Below are 26,142 nucleotides of genomic sequence, written 5' to 3' on the forward strand. Positions count from 1 at the left end.
GCGTAAGCCTCCACGCTCCCTCCCTGCTTGTGGGCGGAGTTAATAAAAAAAAAAAAAAAATACACAACTTGGCAGAAGAGCAGAGCCAACAAGTCCGGAGCTCCGCACAGTGTCACCCGCAGCCCGGACACTGCAGAAGGGGCCGCCTGGAGCTGTACACAGGTGAGTACGGTGCCCTCTCGGAGATAGCGGCCGGTTCGTGTCATTACAGTGAAGTGGCGCAAGCTGACAGCTGTTTGTCATGTTGATGTTTATAAAGTTTTTCTGTTTGTAGGGTTTTATTTTGTTTTTATTACTGTCTTTTTGTGTGGACAGGGTTAGAGAGACAGGTGGTAACGGGAGGGTGGTACGGTGTCACCGCCAGGTACTGTCACGTTCCCCTCCCGGTGGTGGCGGCTAATGAGAGTCTGATGACGCCGCTACACCGTATGGGATAGTCGCTGTCATGTAACGGGGCTGAGCAACGGTCTCATGTGACGTCAGATGGTGCGTTGATTGGGCTGTCTGCACAGCACTCCGTATGCAACTTAGCCTTCCCATATGGTCTAGCGGTTAGGATTCCTGGTTTTCACCCAGGCGGCCCGGGTTCGACTCCCGGTATGGGAACATGCCATGTTTTTATCCATTGTTGTTTTTTTTATTATTTTTATTTATTTTGTTTCATAGATGTGTATGCAGTTGTTGCATAATACATGTTCTCGTCTTAGATTAGGATTTAGACCGGATTTTACCACACTGTGTTTTTGTTTACATTGTAATGTATACATTTCATACCCTGGATAAAAGATAAAAAATGTTATCATTAACAGATGCTAAAAACAAATTTGTTTACATATTTTTATTTACTTATGTATTTATTTATTTCACTGGAAGGGCACCAAAAGTCCTGTGGGTGGTATATGTAATTGCTGGTTTGTTTTTATTAGCCCAACAGTGTGTGGTTAGGAGGCCCCCCAGCTGGCATGGTAAACTATCAGCACCCCAGGATTAAGTTATGCCAATAGGATTACAAGGGGGGTTAATCAGCCAGGATCGGAGTTTACTCTGGTCCCAGCCATTGCAGAACTGGGAACATTATAGCTAACCTTTTTCTTAGTGTACCTGTCGTTAATAAAAACTTCTTTTATGTAATGTAGGTAATACCATTATATGTATATTTGTAATATACATTGGTTAAAAAAAAATGTGTAGATTTTTGTACCTACAGCTATTGTTTGTGGAGGAGATTTATCAAAACCTGTGCAGAGAAAAAGTTGCGTAGTTGCCCATAGCAACCAATCAGATAACTTCTTTCATTTTTCAGAGTCCTTTTCATAAATAATAATAATAAAATTAAAACTGGTTGCTATGGGAATCTCAGCGACTATTCTTCTGGACAGAGGAGTCCAAATACAGGAAGTGTGAGAGGACAAGCGGGGGCCCTGTGCACGGAGGACAATCGGGGGGGGCCTGTGCACGGAGGACAATCGGGGGGGCCCTGTGTACCAAGTGAAGGAGGGGTCCAGCTCGCAGGTATATTGCTGTTAAAACAGCTTTTACTGAATCACATTAAAACATGAAAGGAAAGAAAAAAAAAACTAATAGGTGTGATAAAAACAGCACGCCGATGCGTTTCGAGGGCAAGCTCTCGAAATGCATCAGCGTGCTGTTTTTAACGCACCTATTAAGTTTTTTTTTTCTTTCATGTTTTAATGTGATTTAGTATAAACTGTTCTAACAGCAATATACCTGCGAGCTGGACCCCTCCTTCGTTCATCTGTAAATACACGGGAAGCGGCCCGCACAGCCAAGGTCCTTCAACATTGCGTCCATACTGGGTGGTGAGCTGAGCATTGTTTTCCCTATCTGTGCAGTGAGGCTCTGTGACATGTTCCGGCTCACACAGCAGGCTGATTGACGAGCCAGGAGCCTGCACAGATCTCTGCTTGTCCTGACCTCACTTCCTGTTATTGGACTCCTCATAGAGACACACAGGCAATAGCTGCAGGGACAGCATTTTTTCACCCAAAAATATACAAATTTTTTAACCAATGTATAATAAAAATAGACATATAATGGTATTATCTACATTATATCAATAGCTTTTGTTAACGACAGGTACACTTTGAAGGGGTTGTTCCACTTCTCGGTTTGTTTTTTAGCCAGCTGCTGCCTGTTTGCAGCCACAGGAAAGAGCCCAAGTGGGGAAGTCACACAATTTGCGTAACTCCTCTTAACTTTAATGGGAGTTGTGTAAACAGCGTAGACCTGCGAGCTACACGGTTTACTTAACTCTGGGAGTTGCGCAAATTGTGTAACTTCCTCACTTTGGCTGTTTCTAGGTTTTTCAACCACTTAGGCCCGTTCACACTGAGGAATTGGCGAGGAATTCTTGCTTAAAAATTCCGCCACAGAATTTCAGCGTGGAATTCTGCGTCAAATATAGGCGGAACCTTATTTTTTTTGTTTTTTTGTGGACGACAACCACCAATTAGAATTTCCTTTTTTTTTTTTTTTTGCTGATTTTTCGCGCAAATTCCGCACAAAAACAATGTCAGGCGGAATTTTTTTTTTTACAATTGAGTTCTATGGGATTCTGCTTGCGGATTCCACTTGGAGAATGAACATTCTCTTTCTTCATGCGGGGAGGAATTCCACCTGTGAACGAGAGAGAGCAAAATGCATTAAGGTCTATGGGAAGAAGAGATATTGTATTTTTTCAAGCGGAGAATTCAGGAGAAATTAGTCGAGTAAATTCCTTGTGAATTCCGCAGTGTGAACGGCCCTTACTGTGCACTGGCTGGAAAAACTGAAACGGTGAGATGAGACGGCCTATTTAAAGGTATATACCGCACCTATAAACCTTATGCCCTATTAAAACGTCTGATTGTGGGGGGTCCAGCAGCTGGACCCCCTGCGATCAGACATCTTATCCCTTGAATAGGAGACATCTTATCCTTGAATAGGAGATAAGATGTGTAGGGGCGGAGTACCCCTTTAAGTTTTATGGCGTGTTCAGATTTTGAATAACAGTTCTGTAATACAAAGCCGGGAATGGATTTGAAAAGATTTCCCTGGCAGTGGTCACTTCAGAGCATATGCTGCATTACATCCCAACCGTTAAAGTGAACAGTCATCTACAGTCGTCCCTCAAGCTATAATATTAATTGGTTCTGGGACGACCATTGTATGTTGAAACCATAACTCTATGGAAACCTGGTAATTGGTTCTGAAGCCCCAAAATGTCATCCAAAAATAGGAAGTGAGGATTAAAGAAAAATAAGTAGATAACTAATATAGATAAAGCAAATCTTTACATATAAAAGTAAGAAAGATCTGCTGGTGGCGGTAATCACTGTCTATGTTAGTGTTTCCCAACCAGGGTGCCTCCAGCTGTTGCAAAACTACAACTCCCAGCATGCCCGGACAGCCTTCGGCTGTCCGGGCATGCTGGGAGTTGTAGTTTTGCAACAGCTGGAGACACCTTCTTTGGGAGACACTGGTCTATGTAGAGGATAGAAGCTTCATCAGGGTCCTGTACAGAAGATGTAATGTATTTAAAAAAAAAAATAATTGAGCCGCCCTCAACTGATGTACAAAGGAGCAGATAATCCTGGCAGAGGTAAAGAGTACAGAACATGTAATACCTCCCTGTACTGTAGGAGGCGCTACCAGACAGCCAGTCAGTGCATACACTTCAGTAATACAGGGGTTTTACCAGTGAAATATCCATTCTGATTGGTCGGTTCTTCCAGCCATTGACACGTTTTGCAGATTCCATAGCATTGTATGTTGAGTTTGGTTTCAAGTTACAATGGTCCAGAAAAGACCATTGTATGTTGAAACTATTGTATATTGAGGCCATTGTAAGTTGAGGGATCACTGTATTAAATGCCTGGGGTGCAGGATCTGCCAGGAGAGTCCCCCTCCCTATAGTTTCCATATTCTCTAAGAGCTGTCCTGTTGAAATAATCCTTGCTACGGATACAATTCTAGAATGACGGTAAAGTTGTACACACACAGTGTTACGGTTTTCTCTTTCGGTGCCCGGTTCTGTGGTAACTCATCTGGCTGCCATTAGATTGTCTATTACAACATATAGGGGGAGATTTATCAAAACCTGTGCAGAGTTAAAGTTGCCCAGTTACCCATAGCAACCAATCAGATCTCTTCTTTCATTTTGCAGAGGCCTTGTTAAAAATGAAAGAAGCGAGCTGATTGGTTGCTATGGGCAACTGGGCAACTTTTCCTCTGCACAGGTTTTGATAAATCTCCCTCATAGTGTTTGTAGTGCTATCATCACGTCATAGCCACATACTTTCCTGAACGTGGTTTGGAGAGGATTTTATGCCACTTTTTGCTTTATTTACACCATTAAACCTCCTGTAATGTAAAGAGATGACTTAGTGTGGGTAGGTGGTTTAGTCACATGTAAACTCCATCTTTTGGAACCATTCAGCAGATGATGGTATTTGTGTGGGGGGGGTATGAGCTTCCCCCAACATTAGAGCTGTGCTGTAGAGTGCCTGAGGCCGCTCTAATCTGAGGGTCTCGCTTACAGCCCCCCAGCCCTATCTTCTGACGTGGCAGGGAGATGTTAATAATGAAGCTTTTCTATTAACAAAGATGGTATTCTTCAGTGTAAAGGAACAATTTGGAGGTCAGTATACAATACTTGCTAACATGGAGTCCCTGCACAGATAACATACCACAGAGCTCTCCTCACTCTGCACGCTCGCTCTGATCTTTCACATGACATGTTTGCTTGGGCTCTTTCCTCCCAGTCTGGGATTTCCCTGGAAAATAAGTGCAGCGTTCCAGGCGGTTGCCGGGAATATCAGTCATGTGATTGTGGGAGAGGTCCCTATGTGGGCTGTGTTCTGATTGTAAATAGACATGGCAGACAGAGATTGGCTGCTTAATAGTGATCTGCCAGTTCTCAGCTACCACCACCCCTCAGCCTGGAAGTGATGGGATTCAGGAGAGTTCTAGTTGTTATGGGAAACTCGTCCGGTTTTGATAAATCTTCCCACATGTGCATTGTACTACAAAGTACAGTGTATGCACTCAGTACGAAAGGGGGATGCTGCAGAAAGCATTAAAGGGGTTTTTCCGAGTTAAGTCTCTTTTAAGGGCACGTTCATACATACAGGATCTGCTGCATATTTTCTGCAGCTGGTTTTGCTACCCATTGAAGTTAAGTAGCAAAATAAGCTGTACAAAATGTGCAGCAGATCCTGTACATGTGAATGTACCCTTACACTATGATTTTGTGGTGTCTGACAGGGGTATAGTTTGTCCGCCATATAGCTATAACTGCACCAGTCATACATAGACACATCTTTATTTTTCTCTAAGGGTTCACCCTCTGCGACCGCGATCATTATGCCCCTGGCCCTAATACCTATTTGGGGACCACTAACATGGTGTGAAAAGAACCTTATTTGTCTATGTAAAAGTGCTCTTGGTGGGGGAAGGGGGACCAAAAAAAATAAATAAAAAAAGCATATACTCAACTGCCAATGATACCCTGCCAGTTCTGTTCCAGTGGTGCCATCCCTGATGTTTAGAGCTTCTTGTACTCATTAAAGGAAATGCCCACTGACTGGTTGACTTGGTTGTCCACTGAGGCCAGTGACTGGCAGAGCAGGAATGTCCTTTGTGTCAGGGCAGAAAACGGGAAGCTCTAATCTGCGGGGAGGGTATTGGCAGGAATTGGCGGCAAGTGAGTATGTTTGTTGCTGAGATATTGTAAAAATAAAAACATTACGATCTAAAGATTTAACCTGTCCAGGACAAAGGGCGTACAGGTACTTCCTTGCATCCTGGGACTTAAGGACCGAAGGCGTACTTGTACGCCCTCTGCATTTCCGTTCACCGTCGGTAACCGGGCAGTGAACGGAACAGGATACCTGCTGAAAATGTTCAGCAGGCATCCCGTGACAACGCCTGGGGGGTCCTTTATTCTGACAGGCGAATCACAGGTTTTCCGGGTCAATCGGATCTCCGGTGACCAGGAAAAAAAAGGTGATTGGTGCTGTCCGAGACAGCACCAATCACCCTTGACCAGCAGGAGTGAGGTGGCACTGGTGCCACCTCATGGTCGTCTTGAGCGGTGTCACTAACGGCACCCGCTCCGCCCCTAGTCCAGAGGGCGAGAGCGGGTGCCAGCAGTGTACACCAGCAGTGAGGGCCCCTAATTCCCGGTGGCGGGATTGGGGTCCCAGGACCAACGGCAGAGAAAGAAGGATAGCAGCAGCAGGTAAGGGCTGTGCCTCCTGCTGTTGCATAACTACAATTCCCAGCATGCACAACAGGGCAGCTGGAGGCACACCACTACAACTCCCATCATGCCCTTTGGCTGTCTGTGCATGCTGGGAGTTGTAGTTTTGCAACAGCTAGAGGTTTGCGCTGCCACTCTTGTCTTCTGTTTGTGTATGGTATTGCAGCTTAGTTCCTTTGAAGCAAATGAAACCATGCTGCATTACCTTATTAAGAGTGGTACTGTTATTGGAAGAAAGCCGCTATGTATTTCCCAATCCAGTGGAATCTCTGATGACCATGCAGTCTAATCTACTTGATCATGTGGCAGAGCAGACTGATATATATATGTGTGTGTATATATATATATATATATATATATATATATATATATATATATGCATATATGCTTTGTGGAAAACATTCAATTATCCAGTGACTGACAGCTATCTCTACATGTGCATGTAATACAGGGAGTGTCAGTCACTAATAAGACCGCCCACTGGACTCCTAAACTCACAGTCAGCAGAGATTTATATGAATAAAATACATACATAAAATGAATAAAGTTTTCCTGAATCTCTTTCATATAACTATTCTGCTCCTCCCACTCTATAACTTGCTGCCAGTAGATCACTCTATGTTCAACTTCACGTATTCCCATTAAAGAAATGCTGTTTATGCCACTCTGTTATATAGTATGTACGTTGGCACGGGACGACTCCCATGGTGTTCTTATACATGGATCAATATGACTTAATTTCCTGTTTCTCACTTTTTTCCCATTGGCAAGTACAACTCCTGATTTGTGCATGAGACACTGCTACGCTGCTCTTTGCTGACTGTATTAGATCATAAAGTGCCCCGCCTTAGATGTTTTTCTAATGAAAAGTTATGCAATTTTTAAATGTATTTTCTTTTTTAGTTCCTCCAATATTTTCATGACCTCTGCTTGCTGTCATAGGCTGAAAACTTGTCCTGATCACATCAAAGCCATACAGGTGCAGGAGCCGAGGGTTTTTAAATTCCAAAATAACAGTATATCAGATCTAGGGATATCCCATCAGTGTGTACTGACTACTTCAGTGGTCTCCAACCTGCGGACCTCCAGATGTTGCTAAACTACAACTCCCAGCATGCCCGGACAGCCGTTGGCTGTCCGGGCATGCTGGGAGTTGTAGTTTTGCAACATCTGGAGGTCCGCAGGTTGAAGACCACTGGACTACATGATCACCCTTTCAGATACATTGACAATTTACATACACTGCTTCAAATCGATATGGGACAGATAGGACTGATTTTAATTTTGCTGGCCATACGCTTCATATAGCTGCCAATAGAATAAATGCTAACTCGCCTTGAAGATATGTACGCTTGCAGTAGCTGAGTGTGCACATTTGAAGTGATAGGTAGACGGAAATTGATGTGCCATAAATCAAGTGCTATTGTACCCACTGATGTAATCCAGAGACACAGTATAATGGATGCTCTTTATAAAAGGGTTAAAACATTAAAGGAGTTCTGTAGTAAAACATAACTTATCCCCTAGGATAGGGGGTAAGTTATAGATCACAGGGGGGGGTCCTCCTAAACGGGGGCCCCGGCAGTCTGCTGGAAGGGGGCATGCCGACCCCCGCACGGAGCGGCATCCAACACACCCCGTCCATGCATCCCATAGAGATACATGGAGGGGGCGTGGTAGTCACGGCTTCATGTGGGGTCGGAACGGCCACTTCCGGCAGACTACCAGGGGCCCGTTCAAGAGATTGCGGGGGTCCCAGCAGTTGGACCCCCGCAATCTATAACTTATCCCCTATGCTTTGTATAGGGGATAAGTTACTCCTTTAACCCCTTAAGGACGCAGGACGTAAATGTACGTCCTGGTGAGGTGGTACTTAACGCACCAGGACGTACATTTACGTCCTAAGCATAACCGCGGGCATCGGAGGGATGCCCGTGTCATGCGCGGCTGATCCCGGCTGCTGATCGCAGCCAGGGACCCGCCGGCAATGGCCGACGCCCGCGATCTCGCGGGCGTCCGCCATTAACCCCTCAGGTGCCGGGATCAATACAGATCCCGGCATCTGCGGCAGTTCGCGATTTAAATGAACGATCGGATCGCCCGCAGCGCTGCCTCCTTCCTCCGTGCGGCTCCCGGCGTCTCCTGCTCTGGTCTGTGATCGAGCAGACCAGAGCAGAAGATGACCGATAATACTGATCTGTTCTATGTCCTATACATAGAACAGATCAGTATTAGCAATCATGGTATTGCTATGAATAGTCCCCTATGGGGACTATTCAAGTGTGTAAAAAAATGTAAAAAAATGTAAAAGTAAAAGTAAAAAAAAAGTGAAAAATCCCCTCCCCCAATAAAAAAGTAAAACGTCCGTTTTTTCCTATTTTACCCCCAAAAAGCGTAAAAAACATTTTTTATAGACATATTTGGTATCGCCGCGTGCGTAAATGTCCGAACTATTAAAATAAAATGTTAATGATCCCGTACGGTGAACGGCGTGAACGAAAAAAAATAAAAAAAAAGTCCCAAATTCCTACTTTTTTAATACATTTTATAAAAAAAAAAATTATAAAAAATGTATTAAAAGTGTTTTATATGCAAATGTGGTATCAAAAAAAAGTACAGATCATGGCGCAAAAAATGAGCCCCCATACCGCCGCTTATACGGAAAAATAAAAGTTAGAGGTCATCAAAATAAAGGGATTATAAACGTACTAATTTGGTTAAAAAGTTTCTGATTTTTTTTAAGCACAACAATAATATAAAAGTATATAATAATGGGTATCATTTTAATCGTATTTACCCTCAGAATAAAGAACACACGTCATTTTTACCATAAATTGTACGGCGTGAAAACAAAACCTTCCAAAATTAGCAAAATTGCGTTTTTCGTTTTAATTTCCCCACAAAAATAGTGTTTTTTGGTTGCGCCATACATTTTATGATATAATGAGTGATGTCATTACAAAGGACAACTGGTCGCGCAAAAAACAAGCCATCATACTAGTCTGTGGATGAAAATATAAAAGAGTTATGATTTTTAGAAGGCGAGGAGGAAAAAATGAAAACGTAAAAATTAAATTGTCTGAGTCCTTAAGGCCAAAATGGGCTGAGTCCTTAAGGGGTTAAAGGGGTACTCCCGTGGAAAACTTTTTTTTTTTTTTTTTTTTTTTTTTTAATCAACTGGTGGCAGAAAGTTAAACAGATTTGTAAATTACTTCTATTAAAAAATCTTAATCCTTCCAGTACTTTTTAGGGGCTCTATACTAAAGAGAAACCCAAAAAAGAAATGCATTTCCTCTGATGTCCTGACCACAGTGCTCTCTGTGACCTCTGCTGTCCATTTTAGGGACTGTCCAGAGCAACATATGTTTGCTATGAGGATTTTCTCCTGCTCTGGACAGTTCCTAAAATGGACAGCAGAGGTCAGCAGAGAGCACTGTGGTCATGACATCAAAGGAAATGCATTTCTTTTTTAGATTTCTCTTTAGTATACAGCCCCTAAAAAGTACTGGAAGGATTAACATTTTTTAATAGAAGTGATTTACAAATCTGTAGAAATATATATATTAGGGCTCAGGGTTTGAGACAACTGGACAGGTTGTGTTTCAAGTAATATTTCAATTTATTGATTATATATAGTGTGACAATAAGATATAAGATAAAATGTAAATAGCAGCAACTGCGTCTCACAGGGCCCTTGTGTAGGCGCAGCACCAACTATTAAGAACTATACCATATGTATAGCACAGTGTATAAAATATAAAAATACTTATGTAAAATTGTTATAAAATATAGAGACCACCATAAACATATATAAAGAGAGGGATCTGGGTGGGAAAGTCTTAGTCCATCCACAATGGTCAATAATCTCCTCTCTTAAAAAAAAGTCCTGCTAATATAGACCCATTCCGGTATTGTAGTAACCAATGGCAACCATAAGGTTAGTAACCCGTAGCAACCGTTCAGATGAGTCCGGCTATTGTGGTAGTTAGCACTTCAACGTTTAAGTAGAAGATATATTTGCTATTTGTAGACAATATTCAACATAGAAAGCTAGTGTGCAGTCACTGTTAATATGCATGCATATTTGTATGGTACTTTGTATCTCACCGCTCCCGGACACTGATGCGCTGAACTTCACGGGGATGCTGCGATCTCCTCCTGTTGCGCTGTGTAATCCCACAGTGTGTTAGCACTGAGTAGCTGTCTTGGCATGTGACAGCATCACCGGAGACTCGGCCGTCTCCCTCAGTGGTGATGTTGGTGGTTTGTGGGTTGTGGGTGGTGTTGTCGCAGCAGTTCTGCGGATACGCACGTACATGTGCCGGTGGCGTCCTCGTGGCAGCGAGGCGCGAATGTCTCCTTCACCGGGTGTCGGGTGATTGACAGTTTATTATCCGGTATCGGACTGCTATTGACTAAGCAGGGCAAGTACACTGGTGGTCTCAATAGGTATTGAGGGGACGCTGGACGCATTTCAGGACTGTCTCAGTCCTTTCTTCAGCAGCTAAGAATAAGTGTCTTAGCTGCTGAAGAAAGGACTGAGACAGTCCTGAAACGCGTCCAGCGTCCCCTCAATACCTATTGAGACCACCAGTGTACTTGCCCTGCTTAGTCAATAGCAGTCCGATACCGGATAATAAACTGTCAATCACCCGACACCCGGTGAAGGAGACATCCGCGCCTCGCTGCCACGAGGACGCCACCGGCACATGTACGTGCGTATCCGCAGAACCGCTGCAACAACACCACCCGCAATCCACCAACATAACCACTGTGGGAGATGGCCGAGTCTCCGGTGATGCTGTCGCATGCCAAGACAGCTACTCAGTGCTAACACACTGTGGGATTACACAGCGCAACAGGAGGAGATCGCAGCATCCCCGTGAAGTTCAGCGCATCAGTGTCCGGGAGCAGTGAGATACAAAGTATCATACAAATATGCATGCATATTAACAGTGACTGCACACTAGCTGTTTATATTGAATATTGTCTACAAATAGCAAATATATCTTCTACTTAAACGTTGAAGTGCTAACTACCACAATAGCCGGACTCATCTGAATGGTTGCTACGGGTTACTAACCTTATGGTTGCCATTGGATACTACAATACCGGAATCTGTCTATATTAGCAGGACTTTTTTTAAGAGAGGAGATTATTGACCGTTGTGGATGGACAAAGACTTTCCCACCCAGATCCCTCTCTTTATATATGTTTATGGTGGTCTCTATATTTTATATTTTTTACAAGTATATTTTTATATGTTATATACTGTACTATACATATGTTATAGTTCTTAATAGTTGGTGCTGCGCCTACACAAGGGCCCTGTGAGACGCAGTTGCTGCTATTTACATTTTATCTAATATTCTATTGTCACACTATATATAATCAATAAATTGAAATATTACTTGAAACACAACCTGTCCAGTTGTCTCAAACCCTGAGCCCTAATATATATATATTTCTACAGACAAACTACAATCTGACACCTTGGGTATAGGTGTCTAATTAGGTAGCCCGGGTTTATTTGGTGGGTAGTCGGACAAGAGCCTCTCCAACTCTTCTATATGATTTACAAATCTGTCTAACTTTCTGGCACCAGTTGATATAAAAAAAAAAAAAAAACATTTTTCCATGGGAGTACCCCTTTAATACATCAATACCGTATGACAACAATTTCAGTTGAAGGTGCTTCCCTGGTTACATGTCCGTAAAAATTTCCTCTCAAATTGGCTAAACAAATGTTTTTTTATTTTTTTATTTAAGATAAAAGGCCAACATACATGTCTGTTGTTGCTTATCTCTAGAAGGGGCAAAGCAGGTTAAAATCCATACTTTCTAGCCCTTCTACGCTCCATCAGACAGGCACCGTAGACATTGTCAGAAGATCCATATAAGTTGTCGGAATCTACTTACGAAAATGTCACGCTGTATCTTTAACAATGTTAATGAATGACTTATCAGGTGACTTATCTCTTCTAGACTACATGGGGAAAAAAATGGATTACAAAATAAGTGACAGTGACCGAAAGTCATTAAGTGATATTAGGAAGAAGACGTCTGGTATTCATAAGGCTGGCTAAACACCTTTTTGTAGCTGTAGGTCAAATGTTTATTGTTCTGACTATCTCTACTGATCCTTCCATACACGTGAACATTTGGCTCATTTAAAGAAAAATTCTTTAAAGGGGTATTCCAGGAAAAAAACTTTTTTTTTATATATCAACTGGCTCCAGAAAGTTAAACAGATTTGTAAATGACTTCTATTAAAAAATGTTTATCCTCTCAATAATTATCAGCTGCTGAAGTTGAGTTGTTCTTTTCTGTCTGGCAATGGTGCTCTCTGCTGACATCTCTGCTTGTCTCGGGAACTGCCCAGAGTAAAAGGTTTGCTATGGGGATTTGCCTCTAAACTGGGCAGTTCCCGAGACACGTGTCATCAGGGAGCATTTAGACACTTAGGGGGACATTTATCAAGCTCTTTAGACTGGTTTCTCTCTTCTAAATTTGTCGCATGAAAAGTCGCAGTCTATTTTTGTGCGACTTTCCTGCAACTTTTGCTGTAGAGGATTTTTAGTCCATGATGCATGCTTGTCCATTTTAGACAGAAAAATGCATTGGTGCTGAATTTATCAAGTGCGACTTTTGTGCGACAAGTCGCATCTGCCCAAAATACGCTGAAATGTCAGACCATGTTGGAGCAGGTCTAAATGCAGTTTAAGCTGTAGACCCTGAAGTCTGAGCACAGAATTTATCAAGGGCTGTGAGACCTTTGATAAATTAGGAGCACAATAGACAGGAGACTACCACATATGCTGGTCTATAAGCATACCCAGAATAGACTAGATTAGGAAATGTCCCACTGGGAGGCCCTCATATGCATTAGAGTATAGGCTGTTTAACTCAGAGGGGTCAGCTAACACCTGGTGTTTGGGGGCTTTTGCAGGGTTCAGGTGTGCCCACATAAAGGTAACATTTTAGAAGACTAGTAGATCATGTTCCGTTTTACATTCTAGCTCACTGTATGGGTCATTGTGGTTAACCAGTGAAGTCCAGGGAGTTTCCAGAATGAAGACCTCACAGTTTGTAGATACATTTTTAGAATTTGCCAATTCTTAAATATTAATATGAAATGTAGCAGTGCCACAAAACATACGTCCGCCTCGGCCACTTCCTGGAAACATTGTCATCTCAAACATTTGGTGGCACATCTTAGGGAAATGATCACCACAGAACTGTGAAAAGTTTGTGACCCCTCTAGATGACCACCATAGGTGCTGTCACAATGTACAGTCCCTGATTGTGACATAAATATATTTTATACTTAAACAATATTTTGACCTATATTTCACTGTCAATATTTAAAGCGCTCCTATGAGATTACAAAACATGACTGCTGGGTGCCAGAAGCCATGCCACCCCTGCCCATGAGCTGGACTAGAGTAAGAACGGCTTCATCAGATATTATGGCTATATAGGAGACTGATTTTTTATTTTTTTCTTAATTATTTAAAAACGACTATTTTGTTTTCTTGCCCAGCCCCCAGAACAATGACATTAGTACAGCAGACAATCTCAGGTGCTTGTTTATAGGAGAAATTCAGTACAGTGACTAAAGTCCATAGGGAGTGGGGGGGGGGGGGTTGATGTGGGTGGGGCTGAGTTAGAATGAACCATGGCGTAGTGGAGTCTATTAACCCTTTGTACAGACACATTGTCATTCTATATATTTAAATATATATTACATAAAGCAATGTGACTATAATACTTTACTTATCTAATAAATCTTGTCTTAATATGTGCTCAGTATATGTTGTAGAGTTCTTGTTTTGATTCCCATATTACAGCTCCTTTACCCTCTTTGTTATAGGGGTTATGAGAGGGGCATTATCCCTCCACGGAGCACAGCTCTCCTTCATTGTTTATCCAGCAGTAGTAAGGGTAGGGGCTGTGCCCAATACTGCAGACCAGTCCCATGATGCTCTCAGGTTCTTACAGACCAATATAACAGCGAGGAATTTCCTTGTGGAACCAGCTCTGCCCAGAATCGGTACTTATTTTGTTCAGAATTTTGCTGTGGAAATAAGCATCAGAAATAAAAGTCCTTGTGGATCATGGGCTTTTCTGGTTAGATTCCACAAAAAGAATGGACATGTTCATTTTCTTGGTGGAATCCAGATCCGCGTCAGAACTTCAGCTATGGAACTCCTGTCGAGTGCACTGAGCAGCAGTGGATTCCGCCTGGAATGAATTCAGAGTGGAATATCTGTAGTGTGTATGGGCTCTAGCGTCTAGCAGAGAGCACTGGTTGCTGAAAAACATAGGCCACTTTACTGCATTTTTCTATAAAAACACAGTTAACTGTCTTACGTACACAACACTCCCAATTGCACATGGTTTTGCAGCAATTTTTTTCCATAACTATGCACATTCTTGGTGGTCCGATCTCCCCCTGCCCACCCCATATGTATTGCATTGATCTATGTAAGTAATCAAATAATTGTGTATTAAAGGCTCTTAGGGGGAGATTTATCAAAACCTGTCCAGAGGAAAAGTTGCTGAGTTGCCCATGGCAACCAATCAGATCGCTTCTTTCATTTTTGAAAAGGCATCTGCAAAATGAAAGAAGCAATCTGATTGGTTGTTATGGGCAACTCAGCAACTTTTTTTTTCGGAGCAGGTTTTGATAAATCTCCCCCTTAGAGAGGCCAAAAAAAGTATAAAGTAAAAAGCCTCCACTCACACGCACACAAATAAAAATTCAAATCTCATTTTCCAAATAAATGTAAAAAAGTAAACACTTAGTATTGCTGCATGCAGAATTGTCTGCTCATACATTTTAGATTTTTGGTTATGTCATATCCTAGGGAAAAAAAGGCCCAAAAAATGTATCTGCATCAATACTACGCAATAGTAGTATCGGTATTAACTACAGCTCACAGCACAAAAATCAGTCCTCACAGCTCCATAGATGGGAAAAATAGAAAAATAATCTTTTTGACTGGGTCCGACAATCTGAACACATTTATCAAGCCCGGTTTTCATAAAACATCTGGCTACAAAAATAAATGCCTTAAAATGGCATGAAACTGCTGTAAGAAAGCAGTCCTAAAGACAAGGCTACTACACAGTGCCATGAGATATCTCCTAGGAACGACTGGGAGTTGTAGAAGTGAAAGGAAAACTATTGAATGTGTGAAGCCAGTCTCAGATATAAGTTTTGTGGGTCACTCAAACAGCTTGACCCATGGTTGTCTTTTGTGATTCTGAAGTTGGAGTTTCCATTGAAATAGATTTTAAGGAAAAAAAAAAAAATTTTTTTTGCGTAAAAAAGCTCAGTGTGCTTTATTAGTTCAGGGGACAATTTACTGCGATCTGTGGGGTCCTAACAACCCCCCTTCCCTTGGATCAGCTTGTTTTTCCTTAACTTTTAAAAGTTAAGAATACTCCTTAAATAATCTATCATTACAATGTAGTGTGTGTGTTATATTTATTTATTTTTATTATTAAATCACACTTTGTGTCTGACCACAAGAGGGACATTATCACTAATAGAATTGATTGCAGAACTCTTGTATTGTATGGTGTAACAGGGGGTGTAGCTTGGGCAGTCACAATAACCACTCGTCTAACTCCTGTCTAACAGTTAGATGAATTGGTTGCAATTGACTGACTGTGGCATTTAAGTGGTTAAATGGCCAGGATTGTAGTTAGTTGTTGCAGGTGGGTGTCAGATACACAACTAGCATCTGTCGTATATGAAACGGGTTCAATCCCTGCACTCCATACTTCCCACACAACATTTTGATGCATACGGGCGTCACATGTCGGAAAGGGTTAAAGGGGTACTCCGCTGCCCCAGTGTCCGGAACGTTTAGTTCAGATCGCTGGGTGCGGGGGTTGCGACGTCACGGCCATGCCCCTCATGACGTCACCCCCCCCCCTCCCATAGACTTGCATTGAAGGGAGCATGATGTGACGTCACGACCCCCGCAGCCCGTACCCAGCATTCAGAACTAAATGTTCCGGACACTGGGGCAGTGGAGTACCCCTTTAACATGCTTGCGGTTCTGTGTTAACAGCACAAATACTTTAGATAGCTGTTATATGCTCATCTGAGTATGCATGTGTCTTCAGTGTGGGGAAAAAGAATGAGCCGATGCCAGACACCCCTTGCAGTGGCTTATCTCATGGTGTGGAAAAAGAATCCTTTCCCCTTACATCTGCCATCAGATCCCCACAAATCTACAGGTTCAGGCAGCTTTTACTCCGGTCACACGGCCTCCTTTTCTACAGTGGTATGATTCTGAACTAAATATCATGTTATATATGACCCTGCTCAGGATCCTGAATAAAGCAGAGCAAACAGGGCTCACGTCCTGCAGGAACGCCTGGGAACTGAGTCCCTGCTTTTTTTTATATACAGCAGGAACACATGGGTTAGTTCCCACACTTCTTCTTCCAGGACTTGACCCCGATAACAAGGTTCCAGTACGTACATTATATGGCCATTTGATAGGTATTCCTTATTTGCTAATGCCTTGGATGCTATTTGATGGCTGTATCCTTTCTACAGAAATCAATCGAGGCTGTGTCTCCTATGAACAGATATGAGTCAATCAACTGTAGAAATTGGTTGGCTCTCATTAAAAGCACCATTTATGTCCTTGTATTAATGCCTTAACCCTCTAAAGGGTTAAGCTGGGCATAGATGTAACACATAACCTTTAAAGGGGTACTCCGGTGGAAAACATATATATATTTTTTTAAATCAACTGGTGCCAGAAAGTTAAACAGATTTGTAAATGACTTCTAGTAAAAAAAACTTTACCGTTCCAGTACTTTTTAGCAGCTGTATGCTACAGAGGAAATTCTTTTCTTTTTGAATTTCTTTTTCATCTTGTCCACAGTGCTCTCTGCTGACACCTGATGCCCGTATCAGGAACTGTCCAGAGCAGGAGAAAATCCCCATTTCAAACCTATACTGCTCTGGACAGTTCCTGACATAGACAGAGGTGTCAGCAGAGAGCACCTTGGACAAGACAAAAAATAAATTCAAAAAGAAAAGAATTTCCTCTGTAGCATACAGCCGCTAAAAAGTACTGGAAGGGTAAAGATTGTTTAATAGAAGTCAATTACAAATCTGTTTAACTTTCTGGCACCAGTTGATTAAAAAAAAAAAAAAAAAAAAAAGTTTTCCACCGGAGTACCCCTTTAAGGGTAGGTTCACGTGTCTTATTTTGCTGCATATTTTCTGCTGCTTGTTTTCTTACCAATTTGAAGTCTATGGGGAGCAACATCAGCTGCAAAGAACAGCTTTGGATTTTGCAGTGATTTTGTATAAAAACCGGGAGCACTGGCGCAGTGTGAACTTAGCCTTATGACTGCCAGCTGTCCGTGGTGATCCTTGTCTACAAATGGTTAAGAAGGCTATTTCCCCAAATGTTTCTTTCTAGTTTCCATCTTATGTCTCTGAGCAGCTTCATATGAGGCAGATAAAGCAGCAGCTGATACACACTTGTTTGTTCTGTATCTTGTGATGGTTTGAGGTGCAGTCTCCGCTTGTTTCACTTTGTTCAGAAGTCAAGGTCAAAAGATTGCAAAATCTTTTACCAAGAAATTCATCCATCCCAAATGGCTAACTCTGTGATTTTGGGATTAACCCCTTCCATGTTTCTGTGAAGCAAAGGCTATAACACGGATTCTGTGTTGAAATCCGTGTCAGATCCACGTCCTGTCGATTTTTAAAGGGGAATCGTTGTTTAGATGGCCTGGATTTTGTTTGTGCAGATTTGAAATCCATGTTGCAGAAAAAAGACTTTTTGTCAACTCTTAATATGTCTGTTCAGACGATAGATTATTTTGGCAGATGTTCAATGTGTGACATAGGATTTGTAGCTGTATGGGTTATGTGCACACAGATCTAGACATTTTTGGCATTGTGTCCAGGTTACTCTTAGGTGGTTTTTGTTTGGTTATTTCTTTTTACCCTACATACCGTAGATTGCCAGTCCAACAGAAGTGTTGCATGTGCTGGCAGCTTTATTCACCCATATCTGAGATGACACTGTATATGGTTGTTCAGCATATATGCGGAATCACATTATTACTACTGACAAATGTGTTTAATGGCGTGTGAGAATGTGTTGCCAGTAGTGTTTGGGTGGGGAACCAAAGCTCTGTTTATCTGTAAAATAAGCAGTTACTTCTGTCTAGCTTCTCCATTTGTGCTTTTTGGGACCACACTTTCGTTTTCAGTAACGATGAGACCTATTTTGGCCATGTAGCTGCAGCTGTGAGTTAAAGTGCACCTATAATGGTATGGTCCGTTTTCTGAAAAATGTGCAAAATATTTTTTTTTCTTAAATAATTAATTTAAAATTCTGCACCTAAATCCCTGAATGGGGCGCTGTTGTCCTCACTGTTTATTACTATGCGCTATAAGACAGAGCTTCCTCCTCTGTGTTCATAGCGCCCATATCAAGAGCGAGACCCAGTGCCATAGAATCACATTTCAATGGGTCTTGTGCTGGAAACAGTCGCTGAGGAGACAGGGGGAAGCTCTGTGGCGTAACACACAGAAATATTTAGCAAAGAAAATGAAACTATGTTCAGGGATTTGGGCACCAAATTTGAAATTAAAGGGATGTAGTCAAATTTGTGTGCAGTGCTGTACAATTTTGTCTTAAAACCATTAGGGATATGCTTTAAGTATTCTGGTGGATAAGTTTTGTACTTGAAAGTACCCAGGGTGGCATTATACACCTGTCTCCAATCCCGCCTGGTGGCATTCAAACACTGGTGACATTCAAACTGTGCCAGTCCCTGCTGTCAGTGCTTCCTGTTCTTTCACAACATGCAGGAAATGTCTAGTCAACCAATTGAGAAGGGTCCCCAATGTGGGCAGTGATGTGGCTAAGCAGACATTTCATGTTTGTCAGGACAAAGAAGAGTAAGCGCTGACAGAGGGGACCGGCACCATTGGAATTGTAACCACAGGGGGATCGGCAGCAGAGAAGTAAAGCCTTACTGCCATTATGGGCACTCTATTTCCTTTAAATTTTATCCAACAAAATACCTTTTTAGGGGTCTTTTTCAGGGGCTGAAGTTCAGCGGTTAATAAACCAAATGTGTTTGTTTGTTTTTTGTTTTGTTTTTGTTTTTTTCCTAATCTTTGTCTGATGTAACCAGTGTGCAGTCTTGTTAGCTAATCGTATTTTTTATGTGGATACTAAAATCATTATTGTCAACACATCTTCCCGTGTAAACAGTGACTTCTTCGCTTCTGCTGTTCGGGACATTGCAGCCAGCGAGGAGACTGACCCAGCTCATCTGAAGAGCACGAGAATGAGCGGAGCCATGACAGTCCTCCTTCTGGGTATCGTCTACCTGTGGGCTCTGGTCAGCGGGCAGGATACTCTATGGACAGTGGAGAAAGATTCCCATCGCCCCCTGGTTTTGCGCACAGCCGATGTACAGCGTGCATCAGCCCAAACAGATATTTCTCATATGTGGAAAAGTGATTTAAAGCCTATGCTTATTGAAAGGGTTTCCGGATCACCAGGAAGTTTTGCTGTGCGGCAACACATTAAACAGCGACTGCAAAGCTTTCAAGCTGGGTGGCTTATAGAAGAAGATGCATTTCAAAGTCCGACTCCTTATGGATATGTGGCATTCTCAAATGTTATTGCCACTCTGAATCCATCTGCTCAGCGGCACTTGGTCCTTGCCTGCCATTATGATTCAAAATTGTTTAGTCCGCAGTGGGATGGTAAAATATTTATTGGGGCTACAGATTCAGCTGTACCATGTGCAATGCTCTTAGAACTTGCCCGAGCTCTGGACTATCGTCTTCAGCAGTTAAAAGGAAGAAACTCCGGATCAAAACCAAACCTTTCTCTTAAATTAATTTTCTTTGATGGTGAAGAAGCATTCCATTATTGGACTCCGTATGATTCTCTATATGGTTCTCGACATTTAGCTCAGAAGATGGAAAATACTCCGCACCCGCCCAATGCCGAAAACACAAATCAGCTTCATGGCATTGATTTATTTATTTTACTTGATTTGATTGGATCTGCAAACCCCACCTTTCCAAACTACTTCCAAAATACAGCTCGTTGGTTCAAGCGACTCCAGTCTATTGAAAGAAGACTGCACAATCTTGGACTTCTAAAGAATCATCCCTCCGAAATGTTATATTTTCTAAGTGGTTTGCGAGCAGGACAAGTTGTTGATGATCATGCACCATTTTTACAAAGAGGTGTTCCAGTCCTGCATCTTATTCCTTCGCCCTTTCCACGTGTCTGGCACACATTTGAAGATAATGAAGAAAATCTTGATTCTTCAACTATTGACAACATCAATAAAATTCTGCAAGTTTTTGTACTTGAATACCTTAATATATGATGTTATTTTGTAAATATGCTGATAAATTCATTACACAGTATTGTGGTCACTTCTGAACAGCGTAAAACCTAAATAACCCTGCTGCCACTGTATTATCCTGTGAATGGCTGTTCCCTTACCTGCTTACAGATGACCAGCTGTCTCCCTCATTGTTTCCCTCTCCTTGTAGATTGTAAGCCCCCCCCCCCCCTCCATACAAGTCTGTCCTTTACCATTTCACGCTTTTTGTACCTGTGTTTGTGGAAGAATATATATGTATTAAAATTTTACTATGTGTACAGCACCCTGGAACAAAGGATACTATAAAAATATAAACAAGGAATGTGTGGCCGACAAATAATGTATGTATGTGAATCCAAAGAAAAATATATGCAAAGCAGCTCTCTAGCTCCACCTTATGGAGATCGTTTTTCCTTCTAGTCAATGTTTGTGCTCCTTTTAAGAATCCCTCTGGGGAAGTTTTATGTCTTCATTTATTAAATCTCCAGAAATGTTCTGTGGCTTCTTTAAGGAGTTATCCAGTATAAGTAAAAAAAAATAAAAAATAAAAATATCCGCAGGTGTCAGGTCTTGGGGTGGTTGGGGGGGGGGGATCCAACCGCTGTGACTACCTGTTATCTCCTGCCTGTCACAAAGATGTGGCCAACAGGCCCCCTCTATGCATCTCTAGGAGAGAGCTGAGATACAGCATTCAGGTATCTCCGGCTCTCCCATAGAGATGCATGGAGGGAACATGTCAACCAGCACTTTGTGCTGTGATCAACACACTTGATTTATGTGGAGAGCCTGGAGGCCGGGCAGGAGATCAAGGGAGGGTCACAGCGGTCAGTCCCCCCAAGATCTGACACTTATCCCCTATCCTGCAGAAAGGGGATACGTTTTTTAAATTACACTGGACTACTCCATTAGAGTACCAGAAACCTTGACTTGAAAGGGAATCTACCTCCGAAAAATGGGGCTAGAGTGCTGCTTTGCATATCCTTCTTCCCAGATTTGGAAGTGGAGCCTGAATAGCTTATAAGTCTCCACAGACCTTTTTATGGGGGTCTACCTCTTCTGTATAACTCCTGCTGATAATTGGCTACTAAAAACGACAGTAAATGAATGTCAATCAGCTTCTTACGTGGTGCTCCTTATGAGCAATTTATCTGCATGTAAACAGGTATGTTATCACTGCATGGAAATGGAGCAGATTTTCCACAGCCAAAAATCTGCAGATTTGGTGCACAGATATTCTCAGCGGAAAATCTGCCCCGCATGATGCAGTTTGCTTCTGCAGATTTGGAGTGATATATATGCTGATGTTTTGAGGGCAGAAAAAAGCAATGTATTTGAAATCTACAGGTGTGGAATTTGGCGCGGCAGCATTTCTCAAGCAAAATCCCCAACATTCTAAATCTATATACACAGACACACATATTGACATGCTGTGGATTGTGTCTTTTCTTTCTTAGCACCTGAATAAGATTTTTAAAATCTTATCCTCCTTGTTGCTACTGTAAATGTCAAACACATCTGACGCTACTTCATTAGACTGTATATACACAGCGTCTTTTGGGGGGGGGGTTATTTTAGCCCTTGTTTTGCACACAAATATGTGCCAAAAATATTATTTTTTATAGGAATACAGTTTGTCATTCACACTGAACTGCAGCGCGTATTTATTGGGAATGTATTTCAAAATCACAGGAATAACTGACAAGTCAGTGGGGCTAATCGGTGTTGTAAACCACAGCAATATATGTGGACAAAAGATTTCAACCACGTATTTTGTGGCAAAATATACCGCGTGCACAAACCCTCACATGCAAAATCAGACAATATGAATTAGATTACATAAGTTGACAGGGGGATTCCAACCCATTTTAATATCCTCAGAATAAGGGCATGACATAGTTGCAGTTTAACGAATAGATCTGTGGTGGGAAATATTCTACCGTGTGTGGCCATACCTCTATGTCTGTGTGCAGATAAAGACCAGTATCGTCACGCTAAGCTGATTATTTTTTTTTTTATATTTGCAATATTCACATGGTCAGAATTTGCCGAAGCATTTTCGCTTTGAGCTGTCAGTATGCAGTGTTTCCCCGTCATTTCCATGCAGATAAAAACCTGTATTGATATGCATTACTGGTAGAACTGAAGTGGAATCCAGTCATACATCTGGACAGAATGTATAATGTGAATATACGCTTAGTTTGCATAGTAAATGTTATGTTTAAGTACAAATCTTTATGGAGTGTGTACGCAGTGTTACAGGTTCAAACATGTATAACTTCTGCTGCAATTATGGAAATAACAAATCAATGAAATAAAAATACTTGTAGTATTCTAGTGTTAGAATTAGGTGCATGCAAGTCAATGAGATGCATCAGGACCCAGTGGTGTCAGTTGTGCTCTGTCTCATTTTGGGGCCGTTCAACGCAAAAAATGAGCCAAACGGACCCAGAACAGGACGGAGCACAAAAATGGTGGAAATCTACCCTAAAACATCCAAAACATTGGCCATGCACGTTAGCTATTCCTCCCCCAGCCCCCACATACACACATGAGCTTGCTCAGCCAAGGGTGCATGTATTCTCCTAAAGCAGAAGGGTGAACATACGGATTGTGCATGCTGAAATCCAAATGCCTGATCCTTCTTTCCCCTGACATCTGCTGTGACAGTCCGCAGGCCACCATACCCTTGAGATGTTGGCCAGTCCTGCTAAAGTTTACAGACTCTGGTATTCACTTAATGTTTTATGCCACCTTTAGTATTCTGTTTATTTAAAATAAAATGGTCTGATGACTGTATTTTATCATTTTCTATGCTTGTTGCTCAACCATCAGACCTATGCTTGTTGCTCAACCATTGTTTACCATTGATTTATTGGTGTATCACAAAGGCCTAGTTCACATGTTCAAGATTCTGCCAAGTATAAGATGTACATTTTTTTGCATTAACCCTGACAAAATCAGCTTGCATTTCATTGGTGTTACAGTGAATAGGTAATACTGTAATTCCTTTTACATGCAAAAATCTGGATTTTTTATTTTTACTCTGCAGAATATTGAACCTTGAAGGTATCCACTGTATATACAGCAGTCGTGTATATGGACAAAAACTGACTGCATCTTTTAAAACATTACTGTCATTTCTTGAAACCATTTACATGTCCTGTAGATATGTCAAATGTTTTTAACGCTCAGACTCTCCATGCAGAGCCCCCAAGATCTCTAGATAAAGAAGTGTGCGGCTGGAGACCGGCTCCATAGACTATAATGGAGCCATCTTCTAATACAAGTTGGATTGAATGCCTAGCTGGGTAGTAAAGCAATATGTTGCATGCTTCTACTATCTATCTCTAGGCATCATAGGGTCTCATGAAGAGCCTGACTGATAAAAAGTTTTTAGAAATAACCGTAACGGTTTAAGAGTTGGGGGGAGGGGTGGGTCTGATTTGTTTAAACAAGGGACAGGCATCTAGGCCTGTAAAATTTGTAACTATGCCATACTCTCCTCTCCCAGTCCGATGTTGGTGCTTTTGTTTACTTACCACATGACTGTCCCGCCTCTCCTGATGGCATTCCGATCCTGCTGCAGCCAATCGCTGAGGCCACAGGGAGCTCAGAACGGCATCCAGGTAAATAAGCAAAAGCACAGTGGTGGAATGGAGCACCAACATTGGAGGAGAGTATGGCGTAGTCAGTAGTTTTACAGCCCTACTTACAAGAACAAATTCTTACATTTCACAACGATTTATTATTGCTTTGGATTCTGTCAAACAGCATGGATCAACTTCACAAAGTCTGACACATCTTGACGCGTTTCGAGCGCATGCGCTCGAAACGCGTCAAGATGTGTCAGACTTTGTGAAGTTGTTCCATGCTTTTTTTTTAAAGAGGATTTATCAATAAAGCTGCAAGTTCTTCAAGTGCTGGATCAATTTGTTTTTTTTATTCATTGCATGAGGCCTAGAAGTATAGTGCAGTGAAAAATCCATGGTCAAGCACCACTTTCTCTGTACCATGAGCATAACATAGGAAAAACACTGTTCTGCATAGTGTTTCTTTTAGTATGGTAAAAACAATTCTAGTTCTTTCTCTGAGGTTAGGAACAGACATGTGGGTATGGCATTTCATGTCTACCGATTGACTCCTAGCTTACATTTTGGCTGCATCATTTCTGGCCTAAAAAACACGAGGCTGAGAGGATGTACTCAGGGCTTAAAGGGGTACTCTGGTGGAAAACTTTTATTTATTTATTTATTTTTTTAAATCAACTGGTGCCAGAAAGTTAAACAGGTTTGTAAATTACTTCTATTAAAATCGTAATCCTTCCAGTACTTATTAGCTACTGAATACTACAGAGGAACACAGTGCTCTCTGCTGACATCACGAGCACAGTGCTCTCTGCTGACATCTCTGTCCATTTTAAGAACTGTCCAGAGTAGGAGAAAATCCCCATAGCAAACATATGCTGCTCTGGACAGTTCCTAAAATGGTCAGAGAGGTCAGCAGAGAGCTCTGTGTTCCAAAAAGAAAATAATTTCCTCTGTAGTATTCAGCAGCTAATAAGTACTGGACAGAGTAAGATTTTTTAATTGAAGTAATTTACAAATCTGTTTCACTTTCTGGCACCAGTTGATTTAAAAAATAAAAATAAAAAATAAAGTTTTCCACCGGAGTACCCCTTTTAAGGTCACTGGAACCACATGACACTAGATTTTGCTTTTGTAATTGTATCATTCTCTTGTTATACCATGTTGATAAAGGTCAGGATGCTATATTTAGAAAACACAATCGTTTTCTTGATTTATTCCGTGCCAAATGAATAAATGTGTTTGTGTATATATATATATATATATATCAGCAGAGCCGTATGGATAATATGAATCTCGTTATAAATAAATGGATTGAATAAATTGATTCTTGGAGTGCCTTTTGATTACTATATATTTTGTTGACTTTGGCCAAACGATCCTTTAATCGGCTTCCGAATTGAGTGGTGTGCACAGTTATATCTTGTAATACTAAGATGGAGGAGATGTTACTCAGTATCCTCTGCCGAGGGAGGTACAGATTAAGATGATCCTCCTTGCTCAGCCATCTTATGAAAAGGAATGCCAGTCACCGTGCCGAGAAGGATGGGGCATCAAGGGGGTGGGGCTTCTCACATGAACTGGGCACAATGGGAATAAACAAATAAAAGTAGGTGGCATAACTTTTTCCCAAAATATACAGTACTTTAGTAGTAAAGTAGCCGATCCCTTGGAGTACAGCCCCTCTGTACAGATCGAACAGATCTGCAGGTAATTAAGGCTAGTTAAATAAATGACCAGACAGGCAATTGAAATGAATAGCATCTGCTCTCTAACTGTATACGCCAGCATTTATTTTTCGCTGAGATGCCGATTGGTACCTATGACTGACTGCTAAAACGCAGTGTGGGCCAAGCCTAACGCCTGTGCTTCTGCAGGATTTCT

At 41.7% G+C, this 26,142-nt stretch overlaps 2 protein-coding genes and 1 non-coding gene across 5 annotated transcripts in view; all 3 read left to right on the top strand.

The window, feature by feature from the left end:
* Positions 1-23: 23 nt before the first annotated feature.
* Positions 24-26,142, top strand: part of ELF1 (E74 like ETS transcription factor 1) — a 133,211-nt gene continuing 107,092 nt past the window's right edge. The window contains exon 1 of one of the 3 annotated variants that reach the window (XM_056555463.1): positions 24-162. The gene's annotated coding sequence lies outside the window, so the exon portion shown is untranslated. Of the gene's footprint in view, positions 163-4,534; positions 4,640-26,142 lie in introns of those variants that run through there. The other 2 variants (XM_056555464.1, XM_056555468.1) reach the window with 2 other exon arrangements.
* Positions 55-25,520, top strand: LOC130355392 (glutaminyl-peptide cyclotransferase-like). Its single transcript, XM_056555474.1, has 2 exons — positions 55-162; positions 19,537-25,520. Exon 2 carries the CDS (start codon positions 19,613-19,615, stop codon positions 20,672-20,674), a length of 1,062 nt encoding a protein of 353 aa, XP_056411449.1. The 5' UTR covers positions 55-162; positions 19,537-19,612; the 3' UTR covers positions 20,675-25,520.
* TRNAE-UUC (transfer RNA glutamic acid (anticodon UUC)) lies at positions 535-606 on the top strand. Its single transcript has one exon. It is a non-coding gene; the product is annotated as a tRNA-Glu (tRNA).

The sequence above is a fragment of the Hyla sarda genome, chromosome 2 (assembly GCF_029499605.1).
Source record: "Hyla sarda isolate aHylSar1 chromosome 2, aHylSar1.hap1, whole genome shotgun sequence".
Taxonomy (NCBI): Eukaryota; Metazoa; Chordata; class Amphibia; order Anura; family Hylidae; genus Hyla; species Hyla sarda.